Below are 23,142 nucleotides of genomic sequence, written 5' to 3'. Positions count from 1 at the left end.
GTTAAGTGCACTATGTAAGTTTTTAGAACTTGTACTAAGGAAGGACACCACTCAAATTTTTGGCCACGTAGTTATGATTAGTTAATTTTATTTAGACTGATAAAATAGTTTAAGAAAACGAATCTCCGAATGTATTAAAAATATATTAGTTATTATTTAATATAAGATATAAGATGAGAGATTGAGTTTTTATTCAAAAACCCTTGCTTTCCGTGGTGCATTGAAATTCAGCATTATACTGATTAGAAGTACCTAGAATGGTGATGATGAGAATGACACATGCTGAATTTATAACAGACAATCGAGAATTATTCAGATCGACTGTGACTTGTTGAATTTTTACGCCTATGAATTTATAAAAAATTCAAAAAAAGTAAAAAAAAAGTCAGTTATAAAAAGTGTAACTTACATTACTTAAATAAAGCTATTATACAACAGCTGTTCGTATTTTGATAATAGGTACTTGCAAGCTGGGTGACTTTGTAACTAAAGCCGCTGATAGGTATCGTTTTTGTCAAAAACAATGTCCTCGTAGAAAGGCTTTTAACAAGTTACTGGTAAAGCAATAATATTTCATAGAGCACTTAAGCCCATCACAGTCGGAGCGATAATATATCGGTGGATACCGTAAGATACGGCATCATACGATATCTTTTACGTCCTATTTGACAGAGTCCACACACATATTGTACATATATAAATTAATCTTTAGATTTAAGATAATTGCCTTGCCCTACCAGGGCCCATGTGAAACTATTATATGTGTAACACCTGTGTACCATGGATGCAATAAATAAATATGAATAAATATGAATATGAATATAATCAAGCTTTTCAATCTCGTACCTCAACTTAAGCAACTCAGCAAGCTTCGTTGCTTAAACACGGTACTCGACTGAAAAGCTCTCTATTATATCACGATTGTATAAAATACTATTTCGAGCAAGTGTGATGAAAAAGTAGTTTTCCCTTATTTTTACACAGAAAAAATAAAAAAAACGCTATGGCAAAGCTCGGTCCCCGGATATAACATCTTTACTGTTAGAAGTATTAGAACAAATTAAATTATTTACAGAAAATACAAAAAAAAAAAAAAAAAGAAGCTGTAATATATATTTTGGTATCTTACGATCTTATCGTCAGGTATTATTTTGGTATCTATATTTTGTCTCTCTCACAATGTAGGTGCTATACAGAGAGCGATATATATTTTGGTATCATTGGCGTGTGTAGTGCTTAGCGATACTCTAAGATATCTGTCGGTATCTGCCGATATATTATCGCTCCGTCTGTGACGGACTTTAGAGAGGCCACTAGGACGGTGATGGCTATGTCGAGCCTGGCGGGGCGCCAAACTATTCAGTTACAAACGAGTTTTGGCGGGAAACGACTGAGCCGAAGACAATTCATATAACCAAGCCTCATATTTCCCTTTTACGAGGGCTCCGAAGAAGAATAAGCGAGGCTCATATGTCAGGTATGCAAGTAGCAATATATGTGAAAACTAGTGTCATAAGTATTTGATCTTGTACGCGTGTACGTGGTATTCTGGGGCACTATATAACTGCGCAAAATTCAATTTCATCACGAACCGACGGTTTTTTTTTATTAAACTGGGCGCTATCCCATACCTAAATAATATGACAATGTAAATCTTTGAAATGAACATTGCTACTTAGCATTTCCCTTAAGTAGGTACCTATGTCTATAAATTATATAATGAATTTCGAATTCACATCGTCGCATCACCGCAGTTTTCACATTATCACTAAAATGAATTGAATTAGCCTTATTTAACTTGCCAGACGAGATTTGTAATATGGGTAGGTAGGTACTGTAGGTAAGTCACAGTTGTATAACGTAAGCATACTGTGCAGTAACTGACCTGTTCATCGTAATGCTGCGTGTGCAACGCGGTCGTGCTGCCTTCCCGAGAGTTGCACGGCGACGAGTGTCGCCGCGACCGCCGCCCTTCTTCTTCGTATTCCTGTTTAAAATATTATCAAATTAAACCACAATATTCGTTAAAAACCTTGGGAATAGTGAGTTGCAGCCTTACACGATAGTGTGTAGCAAGCATATGACGCAAACGGTAACTCTGCCTCCGGTGTTAAATTAGTCTGCGTCACGATACGTGTGCCAGGCTGTGCCCCATAGAATGTGCCGGCATGCAAGCCGAACAACGCAGAAGGGATATTTAATTAAAAGGTAGCTGGTATTGTTAAATAATGTATTAAATTACCAAATCACTAAATTTGACAATAATGAGATTATATTTGGTGCGGATATGCACCAATTCTAATAGACAGCCGTCAGACGAATTACATACTTAGTGAAACATTTTGGTAATCTTTTGACAAGAATGTAATTTGATTTAGTCAACAAATAGATCAGTTATAAAAACACAACAATGGATATTTAATAAGTATCTACCACACAAAATACACATGCACGAAACATAATTAGCACGCACAACATAACACGCGCGAATTAACAAAATGCTCACACTATAAGTTCCACACAAACTACGCTAAATTCACTTTTTTTATATTATTTGCTAGGTATGTTTAGGGTAATCATGCGTAAAGGATTATTATAACACTTGGGAAACCGACAGGTTATCTAGTTCGATGTCTTTGGCTGGTGTGAAGTAGCGGGAGCCCACCGTGAGACTGGGGCGAGGGATGACCATCCCGACGATGCAATTGATTTTTGACGCTATTTTTGCATGTTGGCACAGTTTCCACTGCGCCAAGTCTGCCGGCTAACTGATAAGTTACCGAATTGTTTTCGCTAATGCCCTCTCTGAAAATGTACGCGACGAGCCTGTTCAAGATTGGACTTTAATATTTTCAAGGACGTAATTTCCCCTGTGTCCTGTAGAATCCACCATCTCCATCCACAAGTGGAATAGCACGCTAAAGTTCACTGTGATCCACCATTGGTCTAGGTGGATCCTGTGATGCTCGCATCTCTTAATATGCTCCACTAGCGGATCGAACACAATTAACCGCACGAAGTGTTTCTTTTCCAAAAACACTTCACAACTTAACTAGACGGAGCTTCGCGGGGCTCCTATTCCTGGGCGGTTTGCCCTTTGGGCATCTGAAGCTACCTAACGAACCTAACCTACCTACGCTTTTTTCCCCAAAGTGTAATGTTTTCACGGACGCCACACTAAATCAATACGTAGGTAGGTTAGGTTTGTTAGGTAGCTTCAGATGCCCGGAGGGCAAACCGCCCAGAAATAGAAGCCCCGGGAAGCGGGGCTCCGTCTAGTTCTCTCTAGTCTAGTTCTGATTTTTTGTCGGTTAAGGGATGGTAGCTATCAATAGTTACATACAATACAAGTCAAAACAAGTTGGAAGAAATAGTAGATTATATGTTAGTCGTAATTTGGCTCAACGTCCAACTAAACCCACAGTGTTCACTGCAAATTTACAATGGGTAAAGTTGAGGCAAAAATATCTCGAAATGCCTATATTGTTTAATACGGAAAACATCAGACGACATTTTAGTCACTTAAGTTTTAGTCGTTAAAATCCTCCCGGTTCCTCGCGACCTTGTACTCGTATATAGATAATAAAATTTTAGATTTCGCAGTAACATTCCCTCACTACGCCCATGCGTATGGTTTTACTATAAAAAATAATAAATAAATAAAAAACCTTAGTGGTTGCAAGTTGCAAAGCATGTCTGTTGAAGAAAACCATCTTTCCGGCTCGACACTTGTTATTTATATCGCTAATAATATCTACTTAATAAATGTGTTAAAAATGGAGCGAAAATGTAAGCTCTTGTTTAAAATGCATTCATTAAGCGTTTGAAAAATATAATTATAGTTAGATTTTGGGCTACGGACCGGCAGTAAGTTCCACTCGTTAAATTGCAATATTGCATGGTTATACCATAAAAATCCGAAAATCGGATTTAGTAAAAAAAATTCGGGTTTTAAATCATCATCTTCCTCGGGTTGTCCCGGCATTTTGCCACGGCTCATGGGAGCCTGGGGTCCGCTTGGCAAAAAATCGGATTTTAAAACGGATCGGAAATCGCCGTGAAAATCCGGATTGCAATCACTGTAGATCACAGTGAACTTTAACGTGCTATTAAATCCACTGGTGGATCGAGACGGTAGATTCTACAGGACAGAGGGGTAATTTCACACCAAAAGTTACCTACTTGGGTGGTGTTTACAGTAAGTAATTTAGGCATTTAGGTAAATATTTGTATGGGTAGTTGGCTGTGAAATAGCGCGCGTGCGGTAGAAGGCGCGTGCTGATATTGTAGAATTGCCGAGCCTATAAGGCGCCTAGTGAACTAGACCCAGTGCTATTTGCGTGATTGAAATAACTACAAAAACGTGTTTTATCGCCTAATCACATACTTTACTTAGCGTTTTACTATAGGACATAAGCAACGGTCACGCAAAATATAAACGTCCTGCAAATATATAGTATTAGTTAACATTTTTTTGGACACACAAAAAATTAATATCACGTGAACGTAACGTAATAGCTATCTGACCTAAACCTAATAGTAACTTAACCATAGCTTAATTAATCACTTTAATTATATACTAAGTAAAGTAAGTTTTAACACCACGTCACGAACATAGAAAGTTCAATAAAGCATTCCATGACATAAAAAGGATAATGAACTAGCTCGATTTGAAGGTACTATTACTTACCTATTTACCTATATATAAGACATATTGTCATATAATACTGATATCACACAAGATCAATGCGGCCAAATCCGTCTGCGGAAAATTTCGTACACGAGCGCTTTTTTTTTTCAAACAATAGTACCTATACGATTGTTAACTTCATTCAACTCATCAAGCAGTGATTGCTTTTAGTTTCAGCACTCAAAGGCAGATGGAACCTATTTCCTACAGATGAAAAAAAACCGCTCGTGTTTTCATGGAATTTCCCGCTGACGGATTTTGCCGCATTGACCTTACCTTACTAAACTGATAACAATGGCCGTGAACCGACATAATACATTCAGCAGGTGAAGTACTAAGCAGGTGAGATGTTCGAACGATTAAGTACACACACTTGATTTTTTTATAATAATGTTGTATATTTGTGCCTTATTTTATTCAAGATCAAGCCCGCTTAGCTACTTCTGCTGTTGACTGTGCAGAGGAAAACATACCTAATTTTTATCTTAAAAAAGGTCACAAAAAACTGTTCTTGCTAGCCGTCATTCTCATTACGATCTCGAGAATAGGAACATGTAGCAACGAACGAAGCCTATAATATATGTAGGTAGATAGATACCTATGCATTCATTATGCTATTAATTGAATCAAGTTTGATTCAGATAATTGAAACATTACTGTGTGTGACAGCTCTTAAAACTTCAAAACATTAACGTCGTGGAACAGTTAATCTGCAGCGAAATTAATACTTCAACGTGTCTCGTTGCAGCTCTGATATTGGCAGGCGCTGTGACTCAAATCTGACGGTACAATTCAGTTTACAAGTTATTTTGTTAAGTGATTGATTACAAACTACACAGGTTGTAATTTGTCATTCATGTCAGCACTAGTTTTCATAATTAATTACAATACATTACATGCATACGACGTAAGTATAAACCTAGTGTTTTCCCAGGGCGTATAGGTAAGCAGAGATTCAGTTACTGTTCATATTAAACTCGGAATGAATAGGATGATTACCTACTCGATTAAGTTTTGCTCGTTACACACCTTACGTTACCATGTCATCTAATGGTCTCCTCTGTACCCATAAAAGTTATTGGCCTACCCCTTCGCTTTTCACAAGTCTTTTTAAGGTATATAGAGGTTTTTATTTACGAAGAAAGGAGAAGAAGAAGTCATACTACTTTCACGAAGACGCACATTGCCAAGTTTTTGCTAACCCGATATATTTTTTCTGAGAATTGTGAATGTTTTTGTATGTCAAATAATTTAATAACCTGGCTAATTAACATAGGTCGGACAAATCATCGCAAAACCATCAAAAATCATTTATATCTCAAAATAGGACGAGATTTACTAAATTCGTATTAAGTACAGTATTTTTGAATAATATTTCCAGATTATACTCAAAACTGCAGTTCAAAATTGTTCAATTTTTTTATCCTGTTCCATACCATATTTATTTTTGCGATAATTTGTCCGAACTCTGCTAATTAATTTACGTATTAAGTTAATTAGTAAGGCGAGGCGGAGCTATGATGGATGTATGGCTACGTACTACATGGCGTGTGTATATAAAATAAATGTATGTGGGTATTGCGACCACATTTTATCGCTAATTACTGACGTCAGACATGGAGTGCGGTCGCAGCCACCAAACGGGAATTAATTAAAAGCATTTAAAACAGTAATATAAAGTAAAATGTATGTTTTCAAACCCGACGCAAACTGAAAAGTTTAAAGCAGTAAGAGGGTAGGTTTGATTATCATATCTGTAGCTAAACAACTGAAATTAACCGAATCATATTAAATCCAGTTTTATTTTTATGAGAATCTTAAAAACTGTAAACTATTCAAACTGTAGGTTTAATATAAGTACAGTTGACTTACTGTGACTTAACACATTCAATGCCGAAAACCCGACTATCGGGTATTTTATGGTTTCGTTCCCAGTCTTCCCAGGCCGGACGACCCGATAGTCGGGATCGCTGTATTAAGCTTTATATGGCAAAAATTTTCTGGCCTGGCGCGGATGTCTTGTGTGGCTGGGTGGCAATGAATATGCTGATATTAAATCAAGAGCAAATTTGCATCGTTTGTCATTATCATTTATTAAAAACTATCCCCGCAACTTTCCAATACTTTAGATACTTTCAGCAGTAAAGCTGAAAATACGTAGGGACATTTTGCCGTTATACAAAAACAAATACATACAATTACAAAACACAAATTACATCAAAGTCACACGGTTGTGTTTTAGAATAAAGACATTATTTTACAAGAGTACAAATAACAAAACAAAGTGTAAGTTCACACCGGAAAACTTTTAGTTTAATATTTATACCTACAGTGCTTAGTATAAAAATGCCCGAAATAGCCTTAGACGTTGCATTAGCGTTTGTATTAATTTACACCTTGCTCTAACTAATGTACCCCACTCATTCCTGAAAATTTCCCGGGATTGTTCAAAATGGCGCGAACTGCGCGAAGCACGTGTTTGTATACAAACACCGATTGATATTGTTTTAAAGGAGTTTTTTCAACATTTAGTATTAAGATGGAAGTATTTAAATGGTTATTAGGTAAGTATACCTTGGCCATGGCGCGAACATCCATGGGCACATAGTCGCCGAAGGCGACGCGGCGCCGGGCGCGCCGCCGCGACGACATGCCGCCCCAGCCTCGCGTCGAGCACTGACTGCTGAGAGTGCTGAGTGCTGACTACACCGGGGTGCCTCGGCTCGGCTCGAGCTTACCCCGCCCTGTCTAACCGCGACAACCCTACGGTTTGTGGCAACAATGCTTGGGCCGTGCTCACACTGGGCGGAAACCGCCCAAAACATGACTAGAGATAATCTAGTAGATGTACATTATATCGATGTCAGTGACATTCGTATCAAAACATACTACTTACGTAAAAATTCTAGACGGTATTCTATACGGATATTACGGATTGTTTACAAAGTTTAGAAAATGCGAGTGCCTTTATCATTTTATACACGTATCTATTGAATATACCTTTAAGTAGAGAATTTACTGTTTTCCAATTTGCAAGTTGTGTTGCCCAAACTGTGTTCTTCTTCTTCTCTCGTGTCGAGGTTCCCCTAAACAGTGGATGCCCAGAAAGCAGCGGTGCTGACAGCCCGGACCGTGGCGTCTCTCAGATCGGATTCAGAGCAGGAGTGCGGGCACGCGGGGCAGTCCAGCAGGTGCACCATAGTTTGCGGTGCTGTGTCGCAACCACATTGGGTAGAGTGGCCACGAAGCAGTCCCCATTCAGCCATGCTCTGCTTACAACGGCCAACCTGAGACCTGAGCCTGTTTATCGCCTTCCAGATGGGCCATGGTTCTTTGTGGCCGGGTGGTAAGTGCTCCGACACAGGTACATATGTGTCTGGCGGGGGACACCGCCTCCGCCACAGTGAGCAGCGAGCGTCGGAGTGTTCACCCACCAGAGGGCGAGTACACCTGATAAAACTTTTGCGGCTTTTAAGGCGGACGGGTGGCGGGTTATGGCCGTGCAGCGGGTGGCGTGGGTCAGTTTGTTGTTTTCGCATTTCGCTAGCGCAAGCGACCTCTCTGCGGATGTCTGGGGGGGCCACACCCGCAAGCGGGTATAACTTGTTTAGCGGGGTCGGCAGAAGGCATCCGGTTATAGTACGGCAGGTGTCATTGAGTGCGGCTGTTACAAGGCCCGCGTGTGCAGATCGATGCCAGACTGGACAGGCAAACTCACCGACTGAAAAACATAGTGCCAGTCCAGTAGTGCGCATAGTATGTGCAGTCGCTCCCCAACTTGTCGATGTAAGTCTCCGCAGCAGGTTATTACGCGCGCTGACTTTCATACGGGTGTTGGCGCAATGGGTCTTAAAAGTCAGTGACCTGTCCAGCGTGATTCCTAGGTATCGTGGGTGTGAGCAATGTTCAATCGCCTCTCCGTCCCACATCACGTATAGGGGCCTGTGCGCTTGTTGATTGCGCAGATGAAATGCACAGGTCTGCGTTTTGCTGGGATTCGGTCGAAGGCAATTCGCCTTATAATACGTTCCGAGATGTTCCAGCGCCTCAGATAAGGTTTCCTCGACCCTCTCAAACGAGTGGCACTGAGCTGCCAAGGCCAGCCAAACTGTGTTGAAACATTATAACCGTTTGTAACCATGTATGTGGCTACCGGTTACCACCAGTTTGGCACTGACATAAACGCTATAAGGAACGTAACTTACTTTTTAATACAGTTGCTCAAAAAGTGCTACTTTTCGTGGCTGTTTAGCGTGCGGAAAGTTAGTTTTCGCGAACTAGTGCTTTTTACTTTTCCAATTTTTTAAATTTATACTTGTTCCAATTCATGGCTACTTATTGATGAGAGTTAATATTAGTTTCCTTTAAACGTCGTAATCAACATAAAAACCTACTGTTAATGTAAGAATACGAAAAATATGCATATTTCATATTTTATTACTTACCTCTTCATTATAAGTATTATAACACGTTTATTTTTTAATGTTGAAAAACCATTCTTAATAAGTTGTCTGAATGGAACGGAACACCTGTCAAAGTAGAGGCGTTTTTTCTTACTGCAAGAATGTTTTAAGTTTCCAAAGGCAACATTCGATATTGTTTTTATAAATATAAGATACACAAATAATCGTAAATAACGATATTTAGGTAATAATAGTACAATATTTTATATTTACAATTGTTTCTGTGTTATAGAACATGCATTTTTTTTTTGAAGTTTTTCATTGAAGTGCGTTCAATAATAATAACAAAATCCATTCTAGTCGAATAAAAGCAAAAAACACCTCTTCATAATTAAAAACTGTAATAGATGTCATATATTAAAGAATAAATGACGAAGCCCTCCAGTGGTGAAGGAGTTCGTTTAGGAGGTGCAAGCGCGCACTGCTTGCCCTTAGAGCTGGTCAAAGACGCCTAGTCTTACTAAGATGGCATATAGTCGAGAAATTCGGACGGGCTCCGCCGTGGCGGGGTGGCCTAGGGGTTCATGGCGTTAGCCGCGATAGCTAAAGACGCCGGTTCGAATCCGGCCTTCACCACTGGAGGGCTTCGTCATTTTTTCTTTAATATATGACATCTATTACAGTTTTTAATTTATATATAGTAGTGTGACTACTTTAAAAAACACAAATCAAAATATTTAATAAAATAATTTGATTTGTTCTCAAACTTGTTGACCTCTTCATAATGTCAATGTCAATGATGTCACGGAATTAATAATATAAAAGTTTCGAATTCCTTACTTGTTGTTTTTCTTATTTTTTCGCAACTGTATTAAAAAACGTCGTTCGATACACGTGCGGAAATGTCATTCTTCACTCGTACTATTCTATGCATCTCGCTTGTACTCGCATAATTAGTACGAGCGAGATGTATAGAAAGTAAATTACGTAGACGTTAGCGTATATGTCAGTTATGACACTGTCAGTGACTCATGGTACTGGTAATATCTAGTATATATCTATATAATATATTATTATTGACCGAGCGGAGCGAATGTCCGGATGTTCTCCTCTAATGGTCGCATTTCTCAATCGAATCTCGGGAAATGTTGCGGGGTTCGCGAGGTCTACAGCTCAGCCACTACCTATAGTCTAAATGATTCTCTCAAATCCGTTAAATGTTATTAATAATTTAGATATTTTTTATTGAATATTTGGAAATTCTAAGTGTTTGCAGTGTTATCTTTAGCCTATTGAGAAAGATCACCTCGTGTTTGACTTCTGGATTTAAATACTTAAGAAAGTAAGCCTTGTGTGCGTTGTGTACATTCAAGGACTAAATAAAATATCGATATAGGCATATATATGGCATTATAATGTGTGTGTACATCATGAACACATATTTATGCCTAATTGGTTTATATTTAGACCTTTACTGATGTAGTTTTATAAAATGATATGAAATCTACGCTAGTTCATAGAGTAACTTATACTAGAGCGGTACTGTCATAGTAAATTTTGTAACCCCAGTAAATTCACTGCCATCTGTCGACACACTTTAAAACTAAAAATGAAGATTTATAAAAATACGATAAAATGTATTTAAATATGGATAAATGATTTTTTTTATTTGCATTAATTATTTTTATGATTTTGACCCATGTTCTTTCACTGATATGCGTTAAAATTGTTAAGGCTGTTCCATCGGTTTGCCGCTGTCTTTGTCACATTTCGCAAGAAAGAACGGGAAAGAACATACGCGCCAAGTGTCAATTTTGATCGAATTTTGTCGGTTTTTATTTATTTTAAAAACGTTACCTTACAATATCGAAATTCTAAAGCAATGAAATTACTATTTATGTTAAGACTGTTTTTTCTTCTTTTTTTGTTTATAGTATCACATAATAAATAACGGAGTAAAGTAGGATTAAAAGTCCGAGTTAGAGGTTACTTTGGGAATTAATTGTATCGAGCGAAGTGTCATAATTCGTGTATCGGAAGCTATGTTGTTAAAGATAATATAGTCAAGAACTACATATATTTTTTTCACGTCTACGAATATCAACGCCTCTTAGAAAAACATGATCATTTAAGGAGATTTTTCGCCTTCTGGCTCAGGGAACCGCCTTAAATAACAAACGAAATCGTCAACGCCATCTATACGACTGTAGGCCAAAACTAGTAGCGCCCTCTGAACGAGAATCAAATTTTCTTGATTTTCGAGGCACGTTTTTTCCTTAGACTGTATCCATCTATTACGGAGTTCTATCTATCTATCTATCTTTGGCTAATTGTACCTGCTTCCTTACATAGGCAGTACAGTTTTTAATTTAATAAAAATATATATACTAACCAAGCAAGCGCAAGATAAAATGAATGCTCATTCCTATCCCCTTGAAGTCCACGTTTAACAAAGTTTTAAAAGTACGGCGAAGAAGAGTTTTGCTTACTTATGCGCTTAAGTTGTTACCGAGAACCTATTTAATTTACCGAAACTTTTGTAACATTACAAATAAAATATTACAGAAGTAAGAAATTAGTCGTGGAATAAAACGAAAAGTTGTCGCTTGAGAGTCAAAAGTGCGTGCGGCTTTAGGTGGAGCGAGCCGCTGCCGCTTGGGGTATGAAAAGAGCCTAATTGTGAATAGATTTCTACAGAAGCTACGCCACCATTGGGACTAAACCTGTAGGTACTCTGCGGAGAGTATAATAATACGAAATTACATGTGAAATGATAAATTACTCTCCTTTTTAACTGGTCTTTTGGTTTCACTTCTCGCCAGGGCTTGATTACTTTTTTGTTGCTCGTGTTTCGCCCCAAAGTTTTTGACCTAGTTCGGCTTTCATAGAATGTGATGCTACATTTGTTTGTGTGCTTTGTTTTGGTGGAGTCGCGGCGTAGCGCCGTAGAGCCGTAACGAGCTCCCTGGGGGATGCTTCTGTGTGCCCTCGTAATTATGGCTATTACAATCAACTAACGTATAGTGGTTTGTATATTCCCCCTGCACACCTGCTTTGTGTCAGAATTTAGAGGCATACCTACATAGGTACATAATATTTCACAAATCGCCAACTCCTTACGAACCCTCATTGAACATAATAACCCATTCGCCGTTAATCACGAAAGCTACGTAGTGAAATTTCTTCTAAATAATTACCTGCCCGATAGCAAGGGAAGGGCGGCGTCGTAAACTCAGTAAATCGCGACAAGATAGCAATTACAGCTCCCATTTAAACAGAGAACCCATTCTTGCCGCTACAAGGGACCCAAGTCGAGTTCATTAACCTCCCCGAAAGGCTAAAGGGCAGTGTTATCTTTATGACGTCACGAAACGGCTCTGCCTGTGCACTACAACTGACGTCATTAGGATTAAGCCATACTGGGGTAATGTAATGAGTACGTCTGTCTATTTCTTACACTAACGTTTCAAACTTAAACCGCGGAAGGGTATTGAGGTAGATGAAAATTGGTATAGGTAAGTATAAATCATTGGAATTTCCATGAAGGACATTAGATGCTTTATAAACTGAAAATGACCGCCTAAAAAAGAAAAGATTAAAAAGGTGACCTTAATTGATAAAGTAAATGAAAATTGAAACCTGTATCTTGTAATTTGCACCATTTATCTGCATTTTCCTGGCTTGAAGACGTCGTTTATTTGATTAATAACGGTCGGCGAACAAAGAAGTAGAGTGAACCTGAACCTGAGAGAGTTATAATATTAGTGCCAGTTTCTAACAGAAAGAAAAAACAACTTTTCGCAGTAATGTCTTAATGATCCCGAAAAAAATGTTTTTAATGTTCTAAATTAGATTGAACTTTAAAAGCCTTAATCTGGCTGAAGCTGGCAAGCGCCCGGACGGTTTAACGCTGGTTCCGTGGGCCAAAGGCCGCTGCTTGCTCTGGGATGCAACCTGCGTGAGTACATTTGCGCCTACTCATATTGCTCCTGCTAGCAGGTTGGCAGGCGCAGCCGCGGAAAATGCAGCGAGGCTCAAACGCTTAAAGTACGCCAACCTGAAACCAGCGTACTATTTTGTTCCGGTCGCTAGACATTGTGGCGTGTACATAAATCAATTAAATATGGCATCTAAATAAGCAGTTGTCAAAAAATAACGACCAAACTCTCCGTAAACTGGAAAGCCTTCGTAATAGGTAGTCATTATTAAATAAAATTGTTGGTAAAATTTTGCATAGATACTTTATCTTATCTTATAGTTACCTTAGTCGGTGTTCTCTCCCGCGGGAATAGACTCGCCAATAGTTGCGCCGGGAGCAGGGGTGCAGGGTTGTGCAAAATTGCAAATAGTTACACCTTTTAGACCGAACCTCTACCTAACAACATTTCTTAACATATTGTCCTGGACTTATAAAGGTCATGTTGGGATCTCAATACACTCCAACCACCAATATTCCAATATTGGTGCTTATACCCATTTTTAAAGTTAGGAGTGTGTAACTATGGATAGTTATTATCTGAATTTAGGTTGTTCTACCACTCTCACTGAGCGTGAGCGAGACGAATGTGCATGACCGGGTTCACGAATACCTATCATTGTTTTGAATTGTTATTTTTAGCTAGTTTTAACAAAAAAAAGTAATCGATGAGTTCGATCAAAACCGGCCAAGTGCGAGTTGGGCTCGCGCACGAAGGGTTCCGTACCATTACGCAAAAAAACGGCAAAAAATCACGTTTGTTGTATGGAAGCCCCACTTAAATATTTTAGTATTTGTTGTTATAGCGGCAACAGAAATACATCATCTGTGAGAATTTCAACTGTCTAGGTATCACGGTTCGTGAGATACAGCGGTGACAGACGGACAGACAGACAGACAGACAGCGGAGTTTTACTAAAAGGGTCCCGTTTTTACCCTTTGGGTACGGAACCCTAAAAATGAAATACATAGCGCATTTTTTGAAGCAATTTTACTCTTTTAAGGGTTCCGTACCTCAAAAGGAAAAAACGGAACCCTTATAGGATCACTCGTGCGTCTGTCTGTCTGTCCGTCCGTCTGTCACAGCCCATTTTCTCCGAAACTACTGGACCAATTGAGTTGTTGGTATACATATTTATTTTTATTTATTTATTTAAACTTTATTGCACAAGCAAAGAAAAATGTACAAATGGCGGACATATGTAAGTTTGTGACCCAAAGACGGACATGTAACGTAAACAAATGAATTTTAAACATCGGGGCCATTTTTATATCGTGTTACATATCAAATGAAGGAGCTCATTGTGAGAATCTCAAATATATATTTTTTTATAATTTTAGGATAAATAGTTTAGAAGTTATTCAAGATAATTTTTAAGAAAAAAAAACCGACTTCAATGGGGGATGCCGCTGAAAGTTCACTTAAGGTTGATGGTGCACTCTTAGATTCAGGACAATGAAATAAAAAAGACAGCATCTTTTGCCTAATTATGTAGAAAAGGAGGTAAAACCACCCACTTTTCTAGTAGCATTTCGTTTTGTAAGGGTCGCAGTTCTAACCTACCTAACCTACTTTTCTGATAGCATTTCGTTTCTGTAAGGGTCACAGCTCTAACCTAACCTAACCTACTTTTCTGATAGCAGTTCTGTTCTGTGAGAATCGCAGTTAAAAACCCACCCACCCACCTAACCTACTTTTCTAGTAGCATTTCCGGGTCCGTGTCTGGGTCCGGATCCGAGTCCGGGTCCGTGTCCGGCTGTCCGAGTCCAAGTTTGGGTCAGAGTTCGGTCCGGGTCCGGGTCCGAGTTGGGGTCCATGTTCAGACCCGGGTCCGGGTCCGAGTCCGGGTCCAAGTTAGGGTCTGGGTCCATAAGGAAGAGAACAAATCGCCAAACGTGAACTATTTGTCATTGAAGAGTTCCATTCTGATCATCATAAGCAGTTCCACTTCATCAAATGTCACTTTTTTAAATGTAAATGCTGGATTTGTTGATGAAAATACAAAAATCACTATATGTATGCCTTTCACATTTGAGGAGTTCCCTCGGTTCCTCGTGGGTCTCATCATCACTATATGTATATGATGATTTTGAATGATGAATATTTAATAATATTCATTTTGAATTGATTTGGTCTGATTTTGTTTGATATTTAAAGTTAGTAGTTGTTTTCCTTAAGTTGGTGTGGTGAAAAATTTTGTGTTTCACTCGGCGGCAAAATTTGTTTAACCCCACGAGGGAGATGTTGTTTAACCTCTCGTGCTAATATTGATACCCTCGCAACGCTCCAGATTCCACTTTTCGAACCGCGAGCGTAGCGTAGCGTCAATTTTGGAATATTTCGCTTGCTCGGGTATCAATATTGATACCCAAAGTTGTAAAACAAATAACTATTTTAATAGTATATAAAAAATCCTAATTATTAATTTTTAAGTATCGTAGGTGATGTAGGGTATTTAAATAAAAAAAGTCTTACACAATGGGCTCGTCCGGGATTTGAACCCGGGACCTCTCGCACCCGAAGCGAGAATCATACCCCTAGACCAACGAGCCGATAACTCAATTTGCTAAAACAGCGGTCTAGTCGCACGCAGCTGAGCTAATATGTCATAATTTGATTAATCTGCGTTTTATACGCTTTCCTTTCGCAATGTTTATATAGCAAAATGTCTAATATTATTTCGTCGCTACATTGCCTACATTATTATTACTATTCTAGAGCGCCAATAACAAACAGATACGATTTTTTAGCGTGAATGAGGAACATAAAAGTCAACTAGCATGACCATTTGAACACGAGCATGAACACGTCACCAGCATTCTTAACTTCGTTCCAACCGAGTGTTCCACGACACACCATTTTTATTTATTACTAGTTGTTGCCCGCGACTTCGTACGCGTGGATTTGTAACATTATGCAGCAAAAGATATCAGTAGGGACGGTTAATCATTTGTTAATAATTATACAACGCATGAAATTTGTCTTTCACAAAGTACGAATTTTCGAGTCCCTAACTGAAAAAAAATGTTCTCGATATAATCCTTCTCAACACTTTTAAAATAAAATGTTCGCTCCCGACGCAAACTTTATTAATACAAACTTTTCAAATATGGTGCAATCAGTTTTCGTCTATTATAATATAATGCCCTTTTACCAAGTTTCATGTTCCTAGCTTAAACGAAAACTTGTACTACATATAAGCTACATCCACTTTTTAACCCCCTTAAGGGTTGAATTATTAACGTTGAAATAACTTTTTTTGTTTTTTTTTTTGCCTTTCTAAGAAGTTTCAAAGCATTTGTAATGGATTCAAACTTTCAACCCCTTTTAACCCTTTTAGGGGATGAATATTTAAAAACGCTTAATAGTTATTTGTTATACAAGGGTGCAAAGTTGTATTTTACCCGCGAGTGTAGAATTGAAACACGAGCAAGCGAAAGGATTCTATAGGTGAACCACGAGCGAAGCGAGTGGTTCTAAAATAGAATCCTGAGCGTAGCGAGTGTTTCAACACACGAGAAGTAAAATACATTTGCGCCCGTGTGTAACACAAAACTTTTCACCTCACTATAGCGAGGAAAGTGCAACATCCACAGGCGTTAGATCATCTTCATCACTGGAATCACTCATTTCGTTACGATATTATAACAGAAAACTCTGGAAGTTGTGTATTTTTACGCGAGTCGGTGAGAAAAGGTTTTTAAGTAAAATTTGTTGACAATGTTGACATTTCTGATGTATGAAATGTCAATCGATGCGTTTTGAAATTGCATCGACTCAACTTGTGCGTTCAGAATTATATTTAACATCATTATAAAAAAACAAACGTTTCTTATGGAATTTTAAGGTTTATGACTTAAAATCATTAAATAAAGTTAAATTTGGTATTTTTATTAGATTCTCAAACCATTTATTTAATGATAATTAATATCGAACGAACCATTATCATGAGCGTTTTACGTTTTGTTATCTGTCAAGCTACTTAAACACGCTCCATCCAAGGTCAAATTACTTTCCCTACTAGTGGATAAAACGCGTTTTTCCCCGCTTGTATTGAAGGATAAACGACAACTTTCCGAGCTAGTGAGGGGAAAATTACTTTTCTTGTATTCTAAAAATATGCCTTTATACAAAGACTGAAGTCCTGTACGCAAGAAAAGGTTTGATCTCCATTCATACTTTTAACCTCTTTTTTACCACCTTGGGGGATGCATTTTCAAAAATGCTGAAATTAGTTTTCTTCCTTTTTAATTAAATATCTTTCTACATAGTTTCAAGTACCTAGCTTAAAATAAAATTAGTACCCCTACAAATTTTCAACCCCTTTTTAACCACTTTACGGGATGAATTTATAAAAACGCTGAAATTACTTCTCTTGCATTCTAATAATATGCCTTTAAACAAAGATTCAAGTCCCGCACTCAAAGAAATGTTTGATCTCCATACAAACTTTCAACCCCCTTTTCACCACCTTGGAGTATGTATTTTCAAAAAACGGTAAAATCACTTCTCTACTCTTTTAATGATATACCTTTTTACGAAGTTTCTAATTTGTAGCTTAAAATAAAATGTGAACCCTATACAAACTTTCAACCCCTTTAAGGGATATGCAGAAAAGTGCTCTTTTCGGCACTAGTGCGAGAAAAAAGTAGCACCATATGTACTGTAAAGAATTTTGTTTTATTTTATTACAAGAAACCGCTCTAATATAGCTACTAACTAAATATTTCATTAAAAAACGGTCTAGGTCTAGAGCATGTCGGGCTACGCTCAGTGTAAACGTTTAATACCTACATTTAATTTAATTCATATTAGCGCATAGTGCAATAAGAGCGGGATGCATTCTTACTACATGTGTCTCGCTCTAATAATAATTATGCGCTTGTTGTATATAATTAGAGCGAGACAGATGCATCGACGATCATCAACTTCTGACCTACGGGCTAAATTCATCGTGTGACAATTGTAGACTGGTGAAACAGAAACAATATATCAATGTCAATTTTACTTGACAATAAGTCGCAGGGGCCTGGTAGTGTAAGAAAGGACGGGCATAGGCCCTAAGCATAAGTTCTGCCCTATTGGCACCGTGCGAAGTAAAACGATCGCAGCGCATAAGGTGGTAAAAATTGACAACTAACGGATTAGCGTCTTTAACATTTCATACAAGTTATATGGGTCGAAATGGAACTTTAATTTACGATTAGGGTGCTTTGGGGTAAATTCGAAAATGGGGATATCGAAAATCACACAATCCTAACGTAACGTACGTGTATGGTGTAACGTACCATTGTAATCTGTATGAAATGCTTAATATATGTAATATATTAATATATATACGTATTTAATTTGATAATTATTAATACTGTATCCGTGTAAATAGTTATGAAGAATGGGTATGGTAAATTATCCTTAAAAGATAAACATACACCATCGCAGACTTTTTTGTAGAGCAATGAAAGAGAGATCTTTCCACCATACATTGTTTTGTTATATCTCAAACGGGTTGGGCAGCGTTTTCGATTAAAGCTCTTAGCCAGCGTGATTTTTTTCTGACTTCATTACCAAATATCGTCATATTTCAACCAATTTACACAAAACCTTAACAAATTATATGTCTTAACCTTCCTCAAGAATCACTCTATTAATAGGTAAAAATCGCATAAAAATCCGTTCAGTAGTTTTCACTGAAATTATTACGATTTACTAACTTCTCGCTTAATAGTTTTGACAAAATACAAGCCTATAGTTGCAAACGTTGTGTGGCGCTGTCGTCGTGCATGGTCCCAATTGCCGGTACCATAGAGTTTACTATTGCAAAATAACCGGTTTTACCCACCGATTAATATACAGAAGAATTGGCCTAGCAGTAATTCGGGCTATCATATCCGACCAGATTTTAATTTTTAGCAGTTTTTCTGTCCGATCTTACAACATGCGCTCAATATTCTAGAAATTATGGTTGTCAAACTTATAGGTGTGACCCCACACCTAAAAGTTTGACAACTGAGAATTTAAGATCGGATAATTAGCATCCGATCTTTTACCACTTCGGATAAGACCGGATCTTGACCTACAAGCATCGTATCAAAATTCCAAATATTTGTCAAAAATGTAATAAAAATAACATGCAATCTGTAAAAGAAACAAATAACGCTTAAACTTACCAGTTATTAAAGAAAAATTGGCGAAGGGTATTTCTGGATAAAAAATTAAATCTTATTTTTTGGACGTTTGCACTTAACCGCATATATCACGCGACTTGATAGTCGATGCAACAATTGCGGACTGAAGGGGGGTGCGGGACAAAAATAGCGCATTGCATCATCTTGCCAGCATTAAAAAAAAACCCGCAACAGGCGGAAATTTGAATCATACGATCTTGCCCGGTGTCCGATCTTAGTCGAACTCACACCTATCTATGATTTTCTTATCTTCAGAAAAGCTTATCGCTACAGAGCGGTTTTTTTCGACTTGACTTTTCACAGAGGAGGGTTATTACTATTGATCATAGGTAATAGGAAGGTATAAAGTTTGTAGGTACTTATAATTAATTTGTATAGGGTGGCTGCTATAGTCATTGGCCACTACATAGTAAATGGCCACTCTTAACAATAAGCCTTTAATTGGCTTGTTTCTTTCTGATTTGTTAGGAATGGCCAATCACCATATTATAGTGGCAATAACTATAGCAGTTATCCTATTATGCTACGAACCATAGCACACTAGCACACAATTTGAACAAAGTACCTATTAAGGTAAGTATGTAGGCTAAAATAAGCATTATTAAAGCAGCAGAAATAAGGACACATATACGAAAACATCTACGATCAGAAAGAGAGAAGAAATTTAAAAGTACTTACTACATGAAGTCCAAAAAAAATATCGAATTGTAAGATCCAGAAGATAGGTATTTAAAATTGCCCAAAAAGGACTGGCCGCTATTGCCGGGTAATATTTTAATAATGCATTTTAAAACCAATTATCCCAGACCACCAATAGCTTGAATAATTTTGCCAGATTTACCGTTTAATTCAGGAAATAACGGCCACAGGTGGAGAAAGACATTCTACTCGCTAGCCGTCGTCCATCGTGCAAGAAGTGAGAATACGTTACTCGGTGGTGGTGCTCGGGTGCCACTCCAGCCACAGCTAAATACAGCTACACTATCATTATCAGTCACTGGCAAACTTTGAGTAGAAATATATTATGCAGTCTGCAGAGACGCACTGCGCGACAAATCCCAGAGGTAAAATGGCTACCTATCGATCCAAATCACCACATGAGTCTACAAAAGCTCTTTGAGTGCGCCTTTGCAATGAGAATTACCAAGAGACGTAAGACTTACTACCTATACTATAAGTAGTAAAGCTTCACTAAGAAGCTATCGCAATAAGATAGCGATATGTAGATTGTGAATGGTTTGAGATGAGTTCAGCGAGTGACACCTAGGACGGCATTAGGTTTGGCGCAGAAAAGTGAATGTGGTCGATAGAACATTGATTAGAAGTGTGTAAGGTAGGTAATTCTGGCAAAATCACCTCGTGCGGTGGTTCCAGGTCGTCGTCAGCCGGCGGCGCGTCGGCCGGCTGCCACGGGCACGGGCGCCCGCTCCTGATCCACACAACATCACTGTCACTGTCTATACGGCTACACATTCAATTAATAAATCTATAAGGACAAACACATGTCAACACACATTTATATGCTAACTATAATAAGTAAAACTATGAAAACGGATTATATCGCGTATATTGAATTTATAATTCATCCCGACGTTTCGAACTCTTTACAGCGTTCGTGGTCAACGGGTGACTCCCCCGTCACCCGTTGACCACGAACGCTGTAAAGAGTTCGAAACGTCGGGATGAATTATAAATTCAATATACGCGATATAATCCGTTTTCATAGTTTTATTTCATGAGTAACTATCGCGGTAACCGAAGACAATATTATATAATAAGTAAAGTTTAAATTAAATGCAATAAAAGTTTCGGGTCTTATTTTATACGTGTATATAACTGCGTTAGTAAATAGTACCAACGATTGGCACTATCGCATCGTCGAACGCGCCATACCAAAGGAATGTCGTTTTCATTTTTAATACATAATATGTATATTTTATTGTTTAGTATCTTACATGAAATATCGTTGACATAAAATCTAACTTTGTCTTGGTATTTAGGTATGTAATATAAAGAAATGTTGATACTTAGGTTAACGTAATGCATAAAAAAAAGATAATTTATTATATAAGTATATTTTATCAATGTAAATGGCAAACTTGTTAAAATAACAACGCCATTCTTATTGATACTGAAGACCGAACAATGCTTTAGAAGGGATTATAAGTCGATCGCGGAGCGTATTTACGGGCAATAAATTTAAAACAAACCCTCTCGGATGCAGGACAGCGGTATAAAACTGCCGGTGACAGTAAATACGAACGTTCATGCCACGATAAAGTGATCGATTTCGATAGCAAATAAAAGTGGAAGTGTTGGCGCCTCGCCAATGAGATGCTCGGTTTGCCGGGCGAGGCACAAGGGCCTGTGAAAAACGGCAGGTTATTTTCGCTCTAAGATGTAAAAGAGCAGACGAAAGCGAACGCTTAAAGAGGACTCAACCTTTGCTTGCGCACCTAAAGAGTAATTTCAGGTTTAAGCGTCTATAGAAGAGGCGGCTGCGAGGGATTAGCGCCTCGCTCATTAGAGTTCGCGGGTGGGCGCTCCGATAACGCACAACTTCCTGCACTGCCCTACCACGAATAACAATTCTAGGTTACATCGGGATACTCATTGAATTGCATACTATTCGCGAAGTAAAGTACACATTCGAACAAGTTTTTCAATGTAACAAGGTTGTTATGCGTAGTAGAGCAGTGCAGCCGCCCATTAGATCTGGTATCCGTATATCGTTATTGCCATTACGGGTGTCAAGATAACGGTGAAATATAACTCTTTTTAACGGTTAACTTTATATCTACGTACATTTACAAAAGTTTGCGTCAATACGTAGAACGGTGTCGGTACCTGTAGGCGTGGTCGTGCGGCGGCAGGCCCAAGCCGGAGTCCTCGGAGGGCGAGCGGTGGTCGGCCACGAGCGGCGCCTCCGGCGGCCCCTCCTAAAACAAACCCTCACTACACGCGGCCGCCCCGACCTTACCAAATAATGCTTACTAAAACGTACGCCTCAAACATTGTTGGTGCAATCAAAACCAAACAGACGTGCTACAGCAATCAGTTTTTTTTAATTCACTTACATGAGGTTACAATAGTACATTACACATAGAGGAACGATAGATATTATTTGTCATACATTGGTATAGCCACTAACAATATATTTTATTATAGGTATGGGAATAAATGCAAAATTTTAACATGACGCTAAGGTTACTGTTATTTGACATTAAACTCTAAATTCTCTAATATAGGACACACAGCGAAAGATGAGATTAATTTGCTGGCGTTTAGTGTCCACCGTGTGTATATAATACGAGTATAATGAACAAAATGATGGTGTCGCAAAATTAACATCAACACTCACTGTACGTCTAAAACCACCTAAGAACAATAAGGCAAAAAATTACATCGAAACATCGAATCAGACATGTTAAATAATGAAAGCACTAACTATTAGTGAGCAGAAGCATGCGGGCAATGTGCACGTGCACTTACCGCGTCGTGCAAATCGTGCATCGTCGATGAGGGCAGCATGTGTCTTTCAGCCCCGCGCTACGGACAAACGGGAACCTTCAGCAATCACGCAACTTCCTCTCATGCATTATTAACACGTCTCGCATCTTCCCTAACCGAGAACCTTAATATGTAAAACGTGCCTCTATAAATAAGCTATGAAATGGCCTGTGTTACATAGCACCATTCGTACATATAACCTACCTTATATCGCTATTAATTTCTAATTAAAACAGACGTTCTCTACCACACACCACAATTCCTTTTTATTTTCTCTAATAATTATCAAGAAAAACATCAGCTAAATTTAGATGAGCTTACAATTGGCTCTGTTCTTAACGAAGTGCAAAATTGTAATTAGTAAGTCCAGGTGGAGA

At 38.3% G+C, this 23,142-nt stretch overlaps 1 protein-coding gene and 1 non-coding gene across 10 annotated transcripts in view; both read right to left on the bottom strand.

Annotated features, from left to right (window-relative positions):
* LOC134740712 (whirlin) overlaps nt 1–23,142 on the bottom strand; it is a 118,196-nt gene that overhangs the window by 29,451 nt on the left and 65,603 nt on the right. For 4 of the 9 annotated variants that reach the window (XM_063673281.1, XM_063673284.1, XM_063673287.1 and 1 more), the window contains exons 12-15: nt 22,748–22,804; nt 22,103–22,194; nt 20,612–20,684; nt 1,886–1,987 (exon numbers count right to left, since the gene is read on the bottom strand). In XM_063673281.1, coding sequence (XP_063529351.1) covers nt 1,886–1,987; nt 20,612–20,684; nt 22,103–22,194; nt 22,748–22,804 — 324 coding nt within the window. The remainder of the gene's footprint in view (nt 1–1,885; nt 1,988–20,611; nt 20,685–22,102; nt 22,195–22,747; nt 22,805–23,142) is intronic. The other 5 variants (XM_063673282.1, XM_063673290.1, XM_063673285.1 and 2 more) reach the window with 5 other exon arrangements.
* Nucleotides 15,551–15,622, bottom strand: Trnap-cgg (transfer RNA proline (anticodon CGG)). The gene has a single exon. It is a non-coding gene; the product is annotated as a tRNA-Pro (tRNA).

Source organism: Cydia strobilella, chromosome 4 (assembly GCF_947568885.1).
Source record: "Cydia strobilella chromosome 4, ilCydStro3.1, whole genome shotgun sequence".
Taxonomy (NCBI): domain Eukaryota; kingdom Metazoa; phylum Arthropoda; class Insecta; order Lepidoptera; family Tortricidae; genus Cydia; species Cydia strobilella.
Note: the sequence above shows the minus strand (reverse complement) of the source record. Positions and strands in the feature narration are given on the sequence as shown.